This window comes from Urocitellus parryii, chromosome 4 (assembly GCF_045843805.1).
Source record: "Urocitellus parryii isolate mUroPar1 chromosome 4, mUroPar1.hap1, whole genome shotgun sequence".
Lineage (NCBI taxonomy): Eukaryota > Metazoa > Chordata > Mammalia > Rodentia > Sciuridae > Urocitellus > Urocitellus parryii.
The window spans coordinates 66,831,149-66,847,486 of record NC_135534.1 but is presented as its reverse complement, the minus strand read 5'-3'; the positions used below and the strand labels follow the sequence as shown (position 1 = coordinate 66,847,486).

At 34.3% G+C, this 16,338-nt stretch overlaps 1 protein-coding gene across 1 annotated transcript in view; it reads right to left on the bottom strand.

Annotated features, from left to right (window-relative positions):
- The window catches only part of Emsy (EMSY transcriptional repressor, BRCA2 interacting), an 83,951-nt gene that overhangs the window by 63,567 nt on the left and 4,046 nt on the right, over positions 1–16,338 (bottom strand). Inside the window, exons 3-8 of the mRNA XM_026387298.2 lie at positions 12,454–12,553; positions 10,932–11,006; positions 9,530–9,571; positions 6,026–6,201; positions 4,267–4,419; positions 2,074–2,333 (exon numbers count right to left, since the gene is read on the bottom strand). Coding sequence (XP_026243083.1) covers positions 2,074–2,333; positions 4,267–4,419; positions 6,026–6,201; positions 9,530–9,571; positions 10,932–11,006; positions 12,454–12,553 — 806 coding nt within the window. The remainder of the gene's footprint in view (positions 1–2,073; positions 2,334–4,266; positions 4,420–6,025; positions 6,202–9,529; positions 9,572–10,931; positions 11,007–12,453; positions 12,554–16,338) is intronic.

The following is a 16,338-nucleotide window of genomic DNA, read 5'->3' as shown; positions in this document are numbered from 1 at the left end:
CAAGGCAGGAGACTGGAAGATTCTTCTCTGAGGAATCTGACCAATAAAAAAAAAAGCCCTAAAAAACAGTGACAAGTGCTGGAGATAAAAAGATAGTGTTTCTTAACAAAACAGCCGCTAGGAAAATTCACAAAAAAGTTACCAGTCGGGGCTGGGATTGTGGCTCGGCGGCAGAGTGCTTGCCTCACATGTATGTGGCACTGGGTTCAATCCTCAGCACCACATAAAAATAAATAAATAAAATAAAGGTATTGTGTCCACCTACAACTAAAAAAATATTTAAAAAGTTACCAGTCAACATGCCCCACTCATATAGACAGATTTCTGTCTTCTTTAGTTCCCACTTTCATATATAAATAGACAGCCAGACACTTAAGGAAATTCTGAAATGAAAAAGATCAAAACAAATAGATAAAAAGGAACTTACAAGTAAGATACAGAACGTGAAAAAAATTATCATGAATATCATCAAGTAAAATAATACAATGATTCTAAGCTTTCATAGAATCTTTAGCAACATGCTATTTCAATTAAAAAAAGGAACTTTCAGAGAAGAAGAAAGAGTTACTAGAAATTAAAAGTATGACAAGCAAAAATGAAAAATTCCATACAAATAGTGAAGAAGGTTAAAAGATCAGAATACACTAACAATACTTACAGAACATTTACTATGCACTAGGCTGTATTCAAATAGCTTTACATAAATTATCTCATTTATTTATATCCCCAAATCCTAAAAAATATATTGTTTTCTCTATTTTATAGATAAGAATTTTTATTATACAGTTTAGTTTTCCCACAGTTATATATCTAAGAAGTGGCAAGAGCTGGGATTCGAATCCACAAAGTCTGCTTCCAGAATTCAAATTTTTAACAACTATGCAAAAATGGGGAGTGGGGGAAGCAAATGGAAAATGGGAATGACAAGAAATAAGAAAACATCAGGATCAATTCAGGTAGTTCAACATCCTAAATAATAGATGATGCAAAAAGAAGAAATGGGGGAAAAAAAAAGAAGTAACTCAAGAAATGTCTGAGTCCTGAAGAACATAAATATTTAAAATGAAAAGGCTCACTGAGGATACAAGCTTATGGATAAAATGAAGATCCAAATCAAAGAACATTACCTTGAAATTTCAGAACTCTGAAAGTTATTGAGAGTTTTCAAAGACAACAGGATTTGAAATTAGAATGGCACTGGGTTTCCCAAAAGCAACAGTGGAAGCCAGAAGCCAATGGAACAATATCTTAAAAGCCTACAAGAAAAATGATTTCCAGCCTACAACACTTTACCTAACTAAACCATTAGGAAAGTGAAAGGGTAGGAAAAAAAAATTTTGCACTCTACCATGCAAAGTCTCAAGAAATTGACTTGTCATCTACCCATACACCAGAAAACTACTAGAAAATATGCTCTAGAAAAATGAATGCATAAACTAAAAGAGGGGACGATCAGAATGATGGTAAAGGGAGATTCCAGAAATACAGGTGCACAACAAGCCTAGAAAGCCATGAGTCCACATTAGTGTGGGAAGACTGGGGGTTCTAATAACATGAAATTGACAGAATACTGAGGTCTTAAACATACCTAGGGAAGAGCTTAGGAACACATTCATGATAGCATTCAAAGAATAAAAAAGAAAATAACAATTATTCACTTAATTATACTCCTCCATTTTTCTAAGAAACACCTATTCTGACAGCTTCATTATCTGACAGAGAAAAAAAATGAGTTCCTAAAGGTAAGCTTACTGTTAAGTTCAAAAAACTTTTTTATTTCAAATTTTTTCCAAAAGACATTACAATTATCAAATAGAGCACAAGTCTAGAAGTATACCTGCTAGCTATGTCACCTTAGGCAAATCATTCCACATCTAAGTCTCATATACAAAAAGTGAAATAATAATACCTATCTCAAGTTTTACATGCAGAATTAAACAAGTAAGACATGTGAACATTCCCAGCATAATGCCAAGCACACAGTAAGCACTCCGTGCAAGTCTGTTAAATCAAAATCATACTTTCCCAAAGCGATGGAAAGAAAAACTGGTAGAGACTCCCTCCACTACATACCTTCTGTGTTGTTGTGTTTGTCGTTTGTGTTGATGGTTTGGTGAAGGTTATTTTCACAGGAGACATGTGGGGTGGTAAGGAGTTGGCAATACTCTGCATGATGTTGCTCATCTTGGGACTGCCACTCACAGGCACAGTGATGGTCTTTGAGACTGGAACAACAGCCTTTGGAACTTCCTTTAGGACAACGGGAGAGGAGCTAGAGGAGTTTGTTCGCCTTCGTTTTCTGGGTTTTTCATCTTCATCTGAACAGCTAACACCTGAAAGGCAATGATAATATTGTTATATTTATATCAAACTAATACTGTATTTTATACTTATCTTTAAAACCTGTTTGTGATCAAGTCATCCTTGACCTTTCCTTTTGCCTTTTGTCCAAACAACCAAGGAGCCCTGAAATTTCTCCCTCTTTTTTTCTAGCCACTTCTCCATGTCAAGCCTTCTTACCTCCTGCCTGTATTTTAGCAATCACCTCCTAAAAGATGTTGGTATTTCCAGTCTTTCCACCTGTATTCTACCTTCCATCCTTTTACTGGTTACTAAATTTCACATCTAATCATGACAAATTCACTGCCTAAAAATTCTTTAGTAGTTTTAGCTCCCTGTAAGATGTGGCACAAAATCACTACCATATCATTAAAGGCCCCATATCTTTCCAAAAACATAATGCCTTGTGCATCTGATCCTGGACACCTCTATAATCCTGGCATACTGAACTACTCATCATTCCCCAGAGATACTCAATTTCTGGGTCTCTATGTAGGATTGTTCTTTGGGGAAAAACAAAGACCATTAAAGACCTCTTCATCATCCTGCAAACTATTTCCTTAGTGAAGCTTTCCCTTACTCCTCTAAGCAAAGCTAATCTACATCTCCTCAGAACTTACAAAGCACTTTGTAAATTCTCTTCTGTACCACTTATCACATGGCAATGTGACTACTTATGGGCATATCTCCCATTATTAAAAAGCTCCCAGAAGGAAATAACTAAATCTTACGGGTTGGTTTCCCCAGTATAGCGCCTTACACATACAAAGTTAGGTAAATCAACAATTGATTGTATCCTAAACTGATGTCATTTAGTCTGATTTCTGAGTATAAAGCAATATACTTCTTATTTAAAATTGCATGCTTTGTGAAATGGTCTATTCATGTTGGAATTCACTTCCAGTGTTTAAAAACTAATGGTCAAAAATTGGGTTTGTAGAGTTATTTTAAAAGACCACCTTGGCTAAATCCACAGAAATCAATTATAAACTTATTAATAGTCCAAGGCTCTCAGTTTATTCTTTATGCACTAAAAACCTCAACTGTATTTGTAGACTTCTTAAAAATCAAATTAGAAATATACATAGCAACCTACACAGGAGGTGTAGGGAAGACTTACAAAAAATTTTACATTATAACTCATGGGTTGGTAATAAAATGTAACTCTTTATGCCTTTAATGTTTAGACACTAAACAGGGCTGACAATGATCTAGAATTAGCTCTATCTAAAATAGCAAACTCACTTCTAAATGTTACAAATTCACCTTACAACTACATTGAGTAAAATGAAAAGCAAATGCTAATGATTTCCAGTTGACATCAAAAGCGAAACAAAAAACAAAATTATTTTTAAGTAAAATAACTTTTTACAGTATCACTAAAAAAAAAACAGAAAAAAAAACAAAAAGCTAACAGCACATCAGAATGCTACATAGGGTAGAATCAAGGAGTTAAAAATCACAAAAATAAAAACTTTTTTAAAAGTTACAACCAAGTAGAAATATAAAAGACTATAGAATGCTTCACTGAATTTAACATTTAGATAATATTTTATATGAAATATAAAACACTACAAAGATTACAATTATAGGAATAGACATTGAATAAATCACATAAGCTCATTCTTTCCATTTCTATTCACACTTCTATTCCATGACAATCAAAACAAGTGAAAACTTGAAGGATAGCACGTTCAAAGCAGATTCCCCAGAGAGAACAAAAGAGAAGTTATTTTTCAAACCCCAGAACTGATTTGAAAGCAGTATATTCCTGGTCACATGTAAGAAAGGAATTCTTTAGAATCTTTGAAAACTAACCACTGCTAATAGTGGCCTGATGATTTATTCCAGGAAGCAGATCTAATTGGAGCCTATGCTGCAGTATTTAGCCAAGATGGCCCTGATAACACTGAGAGTATCACTTACTTTTGACATAAACAGTACTTCCACTTGGCAAGACAACTACATTGGAGGCAGGACTGGCAGGTCTTGGAGACTTAACCGTTGCTATGCTGCCACTTGGAACAGGGGTAGAGGTTGGGGTTGACGTGGTACTTGTGTAGGAATAACAAACCACTACTGAAGGAACGATAAAAAAGTTTGCTGTTAACTTTTACCAAAATTGCCCAGGCACACAGAAAAATTATTTTTATTGCAGGCCAATTTTATTATTTTCATGTGATCAGAGATTAGAGGCCAGTATTAGGTATTAGGTCCATGGATTAAAAGATATTATCCTGAAAATCATCACTTAAAGGAGTTTCCCCAAAATATTTAACAGTTTATCTGCAGGTGACTTTGCCAATGGAAAACACAGCTACAAAGAAATCAAACTCAAAGCTATACTAAGAAAAAAATGAAAATCATTTTTCATTCATGGCAAGAGTTGGACAACGACACATATTTGTATTCCCTTTTAATACTAATGGCATCAAAGACGGGGTGATGGATAATTCTTCCCTAACCATAGCAATTTCCAGAAGAACCAAGATAAGGTTCTTTTATATAAGCCAACTCACTAGTCATTTGTCACCCAAGTGGTACAACAGTAACTCACTAAAATAATGACAACATTAAATTTCAACCTCTTTGTCATTCAGTGAAGGGATACAGCTCAACAACAGCAAGAATAATAGCTCATAGGCACCATTTACTGGATACCATGCACTATATGCCAAATCCTCTCCATACATTATCACTAATTTTCACACCACCGAATCCTCATTTTAGAGAGGATCAAAGGCTCACAGATGCTAAGACTTGCTGACAGTCACAAAACTAGGAAATGGCAAACTCAGATTCAAATATAGATTTGACTACTGGAAATCATATATTCTTTCCACTCTACCACAGTTGGTAGGTGGAAAAGGCAAAAGTGGGAAGAGAAGAAAGATGCCTCTCCAACAACAGAGAAAGCTGGAACCAAGTGGAGGCTAAGTTTTGCACACTAATAACTACTTCCCTGCAAATACAGCTTCCTTGAGAACCTGGCATGCATGAAGTATCTCATTCTGCTCCATAGCCCATGGGTAGGCAAGAAAAAGCAATTCTTCATAGTCTGACAAAATGCATTGTTTTCAGGGTTGTTGTCTTACAAAACCAGCCTAAACTACTACAGTCAATTTAAATATGGTCTCAAATTTAATATGACTCTTAGTGGCCTCAGGAGAATTCAAGAATTTTTAAAGCATGTGTCAATGACTAGATTAAACAACAATGAGAAAGTATTTCCATCTGCCAGGTAATGGATTCAGCACACTGACTAGAACAGATCGGAGGTATATACCATTGATTCCAGAAGACAAAAAAAAAAAGAGAGAGTTCTATTTTCTAAAGAAATTAGTTTAGTATCTTTTTTTTTTCCAGCACCTGAATGACTTTTGCCATCTTATTTATTTTCTAATGCCTTCCATTAAAGTCTTCTACCCATTTCTAACAAGATACACTGATGTCAAAAATTCATCCCAAGAAGGCTTTTGCAATTTTATATTAACATAATTCACATTTTCAATAAAAGGAAGATTTAATTTGGGCTGAGGCTAAAAACTTGGTAGTTTTTTAGTTTCAGAATAGTTATCCATTATAACCTTTAAATACTGGGACAAATATAGATGAAAAATAAGATAACTTTTATTGAAAATTCTGGGAAAAGTAATTACTAATACAGAATTATTTTTCTACTCACCTTCTTTGCTTCCTGTTTCTGCAGGCACTGGAAGGGATGCATTGTGCTGGATGGCTGCATTTGCAACAGCATTAGCTGTTACAGTGAAGGCAGTTTGGGGAACTAGCCGGGGCATCAGTGGTACCAACCGACGACCTTCAATGGACCATTCTGAGGAGCTATTAGGTCCAGACATACTAAACAAAAGAGAAAATGCTGCTACAAGGGTTCTCAATTATTAAAAATGAATCAAATAAACATAACTTTTTAAATTACAAAAAGTACTCTTAATGAATAGGAGAGGCTTTATTTTAAGCAAGCAAGATCAAACTTATGAATACAAGGGATATCATACACTTAGATTTTATACATTTTATTCTATAATCTCAATCTTATAATAAACATAATTGATAATATGAAATTTTTCTTGCCTTCTAAATATTTTGTTTTCATTAATTTAAATGTTTTCACTAATAAAAACTGTTATTTCTACTAACTCTTAGAACTTTATTTTATACTTAAACCAAGAAAATAAAAAGTGCTCATAAAAAAATCAGATTTTCTTTAATAATTAAGGATAGAATTCACTGAACTTTTGCAGAATTATCTAACTGCCTGAATGGCCAGAGGTTCTAAAGGCTTTCAAACAAGGGAAACTGAGGCAGTAAACGAGGGGAACTAATAAGTAGTAAAGGAAGAAGACAGCTGTATGACAGTATGTGTCACTGTCCATGTTCATCAGATTATTATATTAATTTCCTATTAAAAATAGACCACATATGAGGATGGTAAAAGAAATCTGCTGCTATTTTATATTTATTTGTTGATACCACCCTTCACTCTAAGACAGATTTGAGGCAATTTGACTGTCTCTAGGCAGACAGCACTATTAGTTTTCTACCCTAAATTCTTGAGCAAGTTTTGTTCCAGGAATCTGACCAGAGATTGCAATATCAAAAGACATTATCAGTTCTCTTAATTTGGTTCCATGAAAGACCCTAATGATTTATCCAGAAACAATTGATCTCTTCACAAAATCAGAAATATCTGGACTTTTTTTGAAACCACAGATTATACAACCCAACCTAGAGTTTAAGATTCTGTATATTCACTGATTCTTTAGATTTAGATAGACTACACAAAAGCCCTTGTTAGTGGGCGGTGGAATTATGACAATGATGATGATAATGATGATGGCAGCAATGATAATTAAAATCAATTAAGGACTTCATATCAGGCATTATTCTAAACATTTTACGTGTATTAACTCATGTAATTCTCTCAACAATCTATGAAGTTGATAGTCTTATTATCTGTATTTTATAGATGAAGAAACTGAGTTACAGACCAGTGCAATAACTTGCCTAAGATCCCACAACTAATAAATGTCTCCTTCAACAAGCATACAACATGCTGCTGAAATTATCTGCTTACATAAGTAGAAAATATAAAATTTTCCAAATGGCTTTTATGTCTAACTTTTGCCCTTGATTTACACCAATTTGTGCACTGTTGTCTAATGACTACCAACTTTCACTGAATAGAATAAATTACTTCACAGCTTAAGAAGGACATTAGTTCAGAAAGGACTTTCTAGAAATTGAGGAGTCAACATGTGTTACTGTGGAAAATCTATAAATTCCCTCATAATGTAACACAGTCCTATCTAAGACAAAGAAAAGAGGAGATCCTGAAACCCTGATAAGCCTCACAAATTACATAAGATCCACATTGATACTAGTTGGAAAACAAAAGTGGCATGAATAAGACAGAAAAGAGTATAGCTAACTGGTTAAGGAAAAAATTCTAAAAGCTACTTAATATTTATTGGCTTACTTCTATTTTGCTAACATTTTATTAGAGAATCCCTAATAAACTTGCGTGGTGTGAGTTACCACACAAAGTGATATCTACACTTACCTGGTGCATTGTTTAAATGGTGGCAGAAATTATGGAAGATTAATAATCTGACGCACATGAATATATGCTATTGAAAAGACAAACTTACGGTGCGAAAGGCACAACTGCAACTTTTTAGATCTATAAATCTTCCAAATTTCCACTCATGCAAGCATGCTCAAACTTTTTTAAGTAAGTGAAATATTAAATACTGTGTTAGAATTAGATCAAAATTCCTATTTGCTTAGTAATGAAGGTGTAAATATGCATTAGTTTACACAAGTCATCTAAACTGAATTTACAAACTGTGAATATCTTACTGAAGGGCTTCACGGGATATCTTGGTATAGATGTAAGCATGCCTCTCTATTTATACTAAGTAGGACAAAGGAAGGTGGAAACCTTGCTCTAGGCCTTATTCTAAGAAATCTAAAATGATACTAATGAAACTACCTTGACCCTCACATCAATCCTTTGGTGTGTTGGGTACCACCAATAAGAAATTCTCATCCTCATATAGAAACACAAGTATCCTGGGAACAAGTGACTGATGGTGAAAGGATTAAAGAGGGCAGAAATTCCAGACAGACACTTTATTCTTACTGTAGAGACGAAGCAGGCAAGAATGGCCCAACAACAACAACAAAAAAAAAATCTGAAGCTTTAATATTCTGTTATAATTCAAAACTGAATTATAGTATCAAACTTAATAAGTGGCCTGGTGCTAAACAATAAACACGTGCTATGCTTTAAACCACAAGCATGGCTTCACTTTGATCCCAGACACCGCACTTTTGATCCCTTTGTTCTCCTTCCTTTGTGCTCAATCTCTTCTGGGCTTTCCAATCACCTTTCAACCACATTCTTTCTGGCCTAAACTGCTGTAGTCAGTGGGGGAGGGAAAAGAGAGGAGAAAGGGAATGTAGGCAGTTCAGATGCATTCCTCTAGTTGTTTTTTCAAACTCAAGAGTATGAAGCCCTCCCATAGATAATCTTTGGAACTAGGCTCTTTGCTACTTCTCAGAAGAAGGCAGTCATCAGTCCCCACTCACCCTTGGGCTCACCAAATAAATACATCTGGTCAAACCAAAACCACAATGTAAAATATTAAAACAGGAATATAGAAAGACCTAAGAAGCTTAAAATTATACACTGAAGTAAACTCTTCAAAAAATGAAATTCATATATTAAAGAAATCAGAAAGGAGAGAAAAAAAGAGGAAACACAGGCAGATAAAAGCCAACTCTCAATTATCCATGCTAATGGAGAGAGGAGGGAAAGGGAGAGGTCATATAGATTAAAGAAAGCCATATATTATCCAAAAATATTTTGGCAAATACTAGTAAATTCTTCCATCAAATCTTTTCCAGGACAACTAACAAGTAGTGAAATGACTAATTAAAATTTTCTCCTCCTCTCCCTTCCCACCCTCTGACTAGAGGTACTCCCAAGCAGCAAAATGGCTAAAGGATGGGCAATATTAGGAAGGGGAGGAGGGGAAGAGAAGGAAAAGCAAGGGGCATGGTTAATTAATAAATGGAATGATGTGCCCCTGAATAATTGAGAGCTTCAATTTGGAAATAAATACAAGAAAAAGCCTGAAATAATAATAACCTATTTGCATACCTGTAACTTGGTCTTTCACCCAAATATAAGGATAAATTCATTCTTTAAAGGGGAAAAAAGGAAAAGGAGACTAAATAAATGTTATCCTTTAAGTATGATACTGATGCATCAACTTACAACTAGTTGCCCCACAATACTGTTCCAACGCTTCTAAAGTACTAATTTTGTCTCTAAGTGCCTCTGAACACAAGCTACTGTTGTTTTCTGTTTTATTATCTAGCACAAAAATTTCCTATTACCAGTTCTCAAAATGGAATCTAAGGTCAGTTATTATTATTTTTAGAGCATCCCAATTCAAAAGTTTGGAAACAAATTAAAGAAGGAACACATTAATATTTGAATGTTTCAACCATGTTACCCTAACAACTAAATTCTAAATGTCTCTAATAGAAAATTTCCAAATTTCTACAGTGCATACCTCCCACTGAAGAATCTCAAAATTGCAGGATTAACAGCTCAACTTTCAAACTATGCTGTTAAAAAGACAGCACCCCATTTTATGTGTTAAGTAAAATGAGGAACAGTGAAGCACAACATAAAATTAAAGGATCTTTAAGGTAAATTCAAATTCTGCCAATTGATTTAAATACAAGTTTAAGTTATCACATTATGGAAATGCACTGAATTTTTTCCTTTATTTTTATTTCATGTTAAAACATAAAAATTAAAAACAGTATAGTATAACATTTTATGAAATGTTTCTATCATCTTATATTAACAATGAAAGGATCATTTTGTTTCACTCTATTCTTTAGGAGGCACTGTCTCCATTCATATTCAATTAATGTTTGATTCCTGCTCTCGGTCCTCCACCACCCCCCACCCATCTGTCACTTCTAATGATCTAAAATTTGATATGAATTTGATATGAATCCTTTATCATTTTGTTGGTTTTTTAAGGTAAATTAAAATATATTCATATTTTTTAAAAGCAGAACATACCTTTTACAGTCTTGTTTTCTGAATCTCAAAATATGGGAAATAATTAGAGCCAGATATCAAAGTTATAATGCCTACTTATGAAATTACATACATATCAAATATCATTACAAAGAACCTCTAAGGGACTTTCAATTTGAGGAGGCATATTATTTTGTTATTGAACTTAGCCTTCAAGTAAGTGTATCATCTGCTAACCTGAGTTGATCTTTGGTTAAACAGAGATTACCTTGTAACGGGATTTGACCTGAGTACTTCAAGCTTGCCTTCAGCTATCTACTAACAAAATGCAAAAAATATAACCAATTGAATAAACAGTTACCATTATGGTCAGGATCCCTGAGTATAGAGATATTGTTATTAAGATAAAGGACTCAGGAATCTGCTACACAATAGGAAGACTGTTTCAAAACTATGTTATACTATGTCATAAAAAATCAGGGTGGTATGACTAATGGCTTACTTATGTGCAATTGTTGTTAACCGTTCATCGTTTACTGCTCTCCGAACTTCAGCACGATGGCGTTCTGTTGAGATGCTATGAAAAAAAATAGCCATTATAGAACTCTGCCAAGCAGGCAGTTCTCTTCTATACTTTCATTAATGGTTAAACCAACATTTTGTTGCGGGCAGGAAACAAGATTGTTTTGTGAAAAGATATAGACAAGAGCCTAATATATATCTCTAAATGCTTCAAAGTTTTAGAAAAGGATTCATACTGATTCTGTGTTAACTGAAGAAAAAAAAATAGCTGTAAACTAGAAATTACAGGCAGATAAATCAGCCTGCTATCCATCAAGGCATTACTTCCAAATCTTAGAAATCTTTGGTCATGGACAAGATTAGCAGAGTTTCTATTTATCTAAATACGCAAACAGATATTCAATGACCTCCTAATCATGATGCTGATTGCCTGAATGCATGAAAAGAAGATTTGGGACTTAGAACAAAATCTTCTAAGATCTTTCCTAAAGCTTAAGTGTCCATAATTCATGTTTAGTGAACATAATAAAGAAATGAGAGTGGCAATATAATGCTATGTGCTATGAAACTTAACACCAGGGCAAAAATATTTTATTACTCATTACTTCAGCTATCATCTACATTTTTGTATGTTAACAGTGGTAAAAATGTGCTTATATTGATCCTTTGCCTGCAGTGAATACATATAAAGTTAATACTAAACATTTTTTTAAAAGAAAAACCCATTCTATTCATAAATAATAAAATAAATACCACTCTTTACTACTTAATTCTTTAAGTACTTAAATTCTTTACTACTTAAAGCTAAAGGTGTACCATGGACCAAAACATTTAAACGGCTAAAAAGCAAAATTCATGAGGAAACATAAACAACAAACAATAAGACTGAGAATTTGGCTCAACAATACCCCTATATTAATGTGAAATAAGAGGACGAGCCTCTTCCATATTTTCACTTAAAAAAAAAAAAAAGACAAAATGGGTTTAAATGCAGAAAGCAAATTTCAATTTAGAAAACATTTTCTAAAAACCGCTCCAGATGTTAGAATGGATCAAGACAAAAGTACCAAAGAATACCTTTCACCATAACTTTTTACTGGATTCAAGTACCACTCTAGTAAAGCAGAAGGGACAGTTTGTGTAAGATTATAGTACCACCCACTTTCATATCAGGTATCTTCCTTGCATCCCTTTCTTCCCTCCAACTCTAGATCTTACATTCATTTGCTGCCACCTTTTCTTTCCTTCACCTATGTCAAAAGTATCTTCCTTTCCCAAGAGGTCCAAAATTAAAATAGCCTGCTTTATACCCTTTCTGAGTGGATTACAAAATAAAGGGTAAGTCACACAATTTTCTGTAACGAAGCACACAAACTGAAATAGGATCTCAAAGCACTAAAAATTTGAATACCTCTGTTCTTCAACTTTAGAGTGAAAAGTAATGAACCCCCTCAAAATGAAATGTCTAGAGTCACATCACCCAAACTTTTATGATAATTTACCTAAGAACTTTTGAGAGTTCTCCAAGAAGATCTTTCTTTTCCTTGGTGAGATCCCCCTGTGCCCGAAGTGCACTGATAACTCCAGCATATGCCTCCAATTCTAGAAGAAGAAAATTATTTTATCAAGATAGGCCTTTAATATTTTAATACTATGGCTATGCATACTTAAACTTCAGAGTTAGAAGCCTAACATCAGTTAAAAGCAACTATTTTTTAAATTCCTTTCAAAAATTGAATCTAATAAGATTAAAATGTAGCTTTTACAATTTATAGCATTTATTTCCTATTGCCTCACATCAATCATATGTAAAATGTTTTGGTATAAAAATCTCACACATCATCACTGAAGAAACTTTAACTCACATGCTACCAACACTTGGAATAAGTTCTAGGTTATATAATTAGGCTGATAAGTTCTTAGCATTATTGAAAGGTACCTTCACTGATGAACCCTTGAAATAATTCCTTAAGCCTGACTAAGAACTTAAACTATACTCTGCCTGCCACCTGGGTAGTTTAGAATACTCTAAGTGCCTCAGAACTGAAATTCAGGAACAAAAATTCTGGTTCCAGCACTGCTGCTTACTAGGTGTGTGATCTTGGACAAATCCTTTCTCATCTCTGAACCTGTTTCTTTACCTAAAAGGAACTTTGTAGGTAACTTCCAGATCTAAGATCCTCTACATCTACAAAAACTACCATCAAAATGTCTAGTTAAGTAACATGAAACATTCTTAAAAAGGGGGGGGGCATAATGTACTGAATTATAATACCCAACAGCTTCATTTCACTCTTCACACAGAAACAACCATTATGAAATGAAACTGTCAGTCTCTAGTACTGGTTAAAATATAAAACCAAAAGTTTTTAAGTGCTCTCAATGAAACATGCCTATGTAGCCTATGTAGCCTTTGTACAATCCTCCCACACTGACTTTAGGCTTGGCGACTTGCTCTGACCCAAGGAATATGAACAAATAGGGTGCAAGCAGATGCTTGCAAAGCACTTGCACTTGAGGCTTTACTCTCTTGAAACCCAAAGATCACCAATCTGTGAAGAAGCCCAGAAAAAAAGGGCACATGATGAGATGCAGTCACCTCAGCTGTACCTAGTCCCCAGCTAAGCTCAGCCAAGTAAAGCTATACAAGAGAGCTCAGATAATGCCAGCAATTTACAGAATGGAAAGAAATAATATTTGTTGTTTTCAGCCATTAACACTATGAAACAGATGTTTGAACTAAACAGAATGGTGGGATATAAATATTCAGATTAGAGATATCTGCTACAAGTATTTGCTAATGACAATGCCTGACACAACAGACAATAAATGTGGAACATACAACACAGGCATGCCTACAGACTAAGTGCTATACCAATAATAAGGCCAGTAGCCTCATTCAGTTCATATCATTCACAATTCTGTCAAAAAGAAGCTTTATATCGAAGAGTAGCCTAATTACATTAGACAGAAATGTCAGGTCCAACTGTATTACCCTAAGCACGGCCATCCTGAATGTTCACTCTGTACTAGATACTATGGACATTTACGGTTTCTTTTGAAGGACAAGGCTCTGCCACTCTGAAATAGTAAAGGAAATACTTAATTCAAGGAAACAGACCCAGAATAGAGTACAAAAAGGCACTGAGGGTAACCAAATAAAGAATTCACTATACTCTCAATGTTTATGCCCCCATTTATAGACTATTTTATACAACAAATCAATAATGAGTTCTATTACACATATGCCAGATAAAACCATGCCCCTGAGGAGTTAACTGTAGAATACAGCTACAGTGAAACCAGTCATTAGGCAATTATGATACAGTTTACATGCAGTGCAAATGCACAGAAGAGAAACAATCCTCTAGTTTGGAAACACAAGCTTTATTCAGAAAGAGAATTGTTTCCAAGTGGAGATGGGAGGGTGCAAATGTGGAAAAAGAATAGAGAGGGTAGAGTAGATAGTATTTTATATTACTTCAGTTAACTTCCAAAAACATTTATTAACTTACAATTGAGAGTTTTACACTAAAGAAAGTAAAATGATTGACTTGAATAGTCACTGGTTGCTGCCTGCCCAGCCTGATCTGACAGTCACTAATTCATTTCAAACTACTCACTGAATATTACTACTATAAGATGCCACGAAAAACACTTACAGGACCAAAAGTTCATTCCTCAAAATGATTAAAATAGAACAAGGGAACTATATAAATATATAAAAAGAACTATTATAAAAGTCTTATTCACACATGTATGGGAATAAAGAAGATAAAAATGGAAAAGTAGGGTTGGGGTTATGGCTCAGTGGCAGAGTGCTTGCCCAGCACATATGAGGCACTGGGTTTGATCCTCAGCACCACATAATTAATAAATAAATAAATAAATAAATAAATAAATAAATAAATGTCATGATGTCCATCTCCAACTAAAAAATGTATTTTTAAAAAAAAATATGGAAAAGTAGTTTGTGGCCAGGCTAAGAAAAGTCTCTGATTCCCGCCCAAAAAGTTTTATTTGCTAGGGCAAAGTAATTGACTGATTGTGGAAGTAATGGCAGAAGAAAAAAAGTCAAGTTTTACCATTTGTAAAGTGTTTAGAATGGCAATGCCATAAAAAGAAATAGATCAGAGGAAGGAGGAAGTTAGAAGAAAAAGAAAAAGAAATTCCCTTTGACCTATGGAATTTATGATGATCAAGATACTATTTCAAAGAAAAAAAAATATTGCAAATATTTAAGTCTCCCCCCACCCCCACTGAGGATTGAACTCAGGGGCATTTTGCCACTAAGCTACATCTGAGTCTTTTTTTTTTAGAGAGAGACAGGATCTCACTAAATTGCTGAGGCTGACCCGAAAACCTGGATCCCTCAGTTTGAGCCTCCTGAACTTGCTAGTATTGACCACTGCGCATCCTGGTCAAGTCTCATTTTAAATCTAAATAAAAAGACATACACAAAACTAGAAGGTAGTAACCTCACACAAACAAAACTAGGACTCTGACCAGTTATCACATCTAGGCAATCCATAGCACTTCCTTCAAGAAATTCACTCACTGTGAAGAAGCCTTTCTAGCTTCCCAAATTCCTTCACGTTTGTTGACAACCATTTTCATGGGTTTTCTCAAATCTTCATATATGTTAAACTTGGAATTGTTTTTACTCTTTAATTTTTTTTTTTTTTTTTTTTAGTTTTAAATGGACACAATACCTTTGTTTTATATTTATGTGGTGCTGAGGGTTGAAACCAGTGCCTCACAGGTGCCATGTAAGCGATCTACCACTGAGCTATAATCTAAGCCCCTCTGGTATTATCATTATCATTATTATTATTACTATTATTATTATTATTATTATTTGTGGTGCTGGGCATTGAACCCAGGGCCCCGTGCATACAAGACAAGCACTCTACCAACTGAGCTATATCTCCAGCCCATATGGTATTATTTTTTATGCCATTCTTTTATAGTGTTAACCCCAATAACAGTAAGTATAATGAAATAATAAACAAGAACACTTCAGAAAACAAAAGAATAGTCAAACCATTTTTATAAAGCCCTCAAGCCATTCCATTTAGCCAAATCAGCTATTCAATTATACTCTAGTCCATAAAGCCTCATGTTAGTGATATAGCTCAGGAGTGTTCTTAAAAATAGGACAAGGGAGAAACAGGACAGAAAGTAAAAAGCATTTACCTATTACTGGTATATTCAGTGTATCATAAAGAAATTCTCTATACCAATTTCCTGATAATTAAGTAAAATCTGTTTAGCACATAACTATTATAATTATTTTAAAAGGACAAAACTAATCTTAAAACTGATTTTTAAATAAGGAATCTTCCAGAAACTTCCCTAAACTTTGGACCTTTGGCTAGCATTTGAAG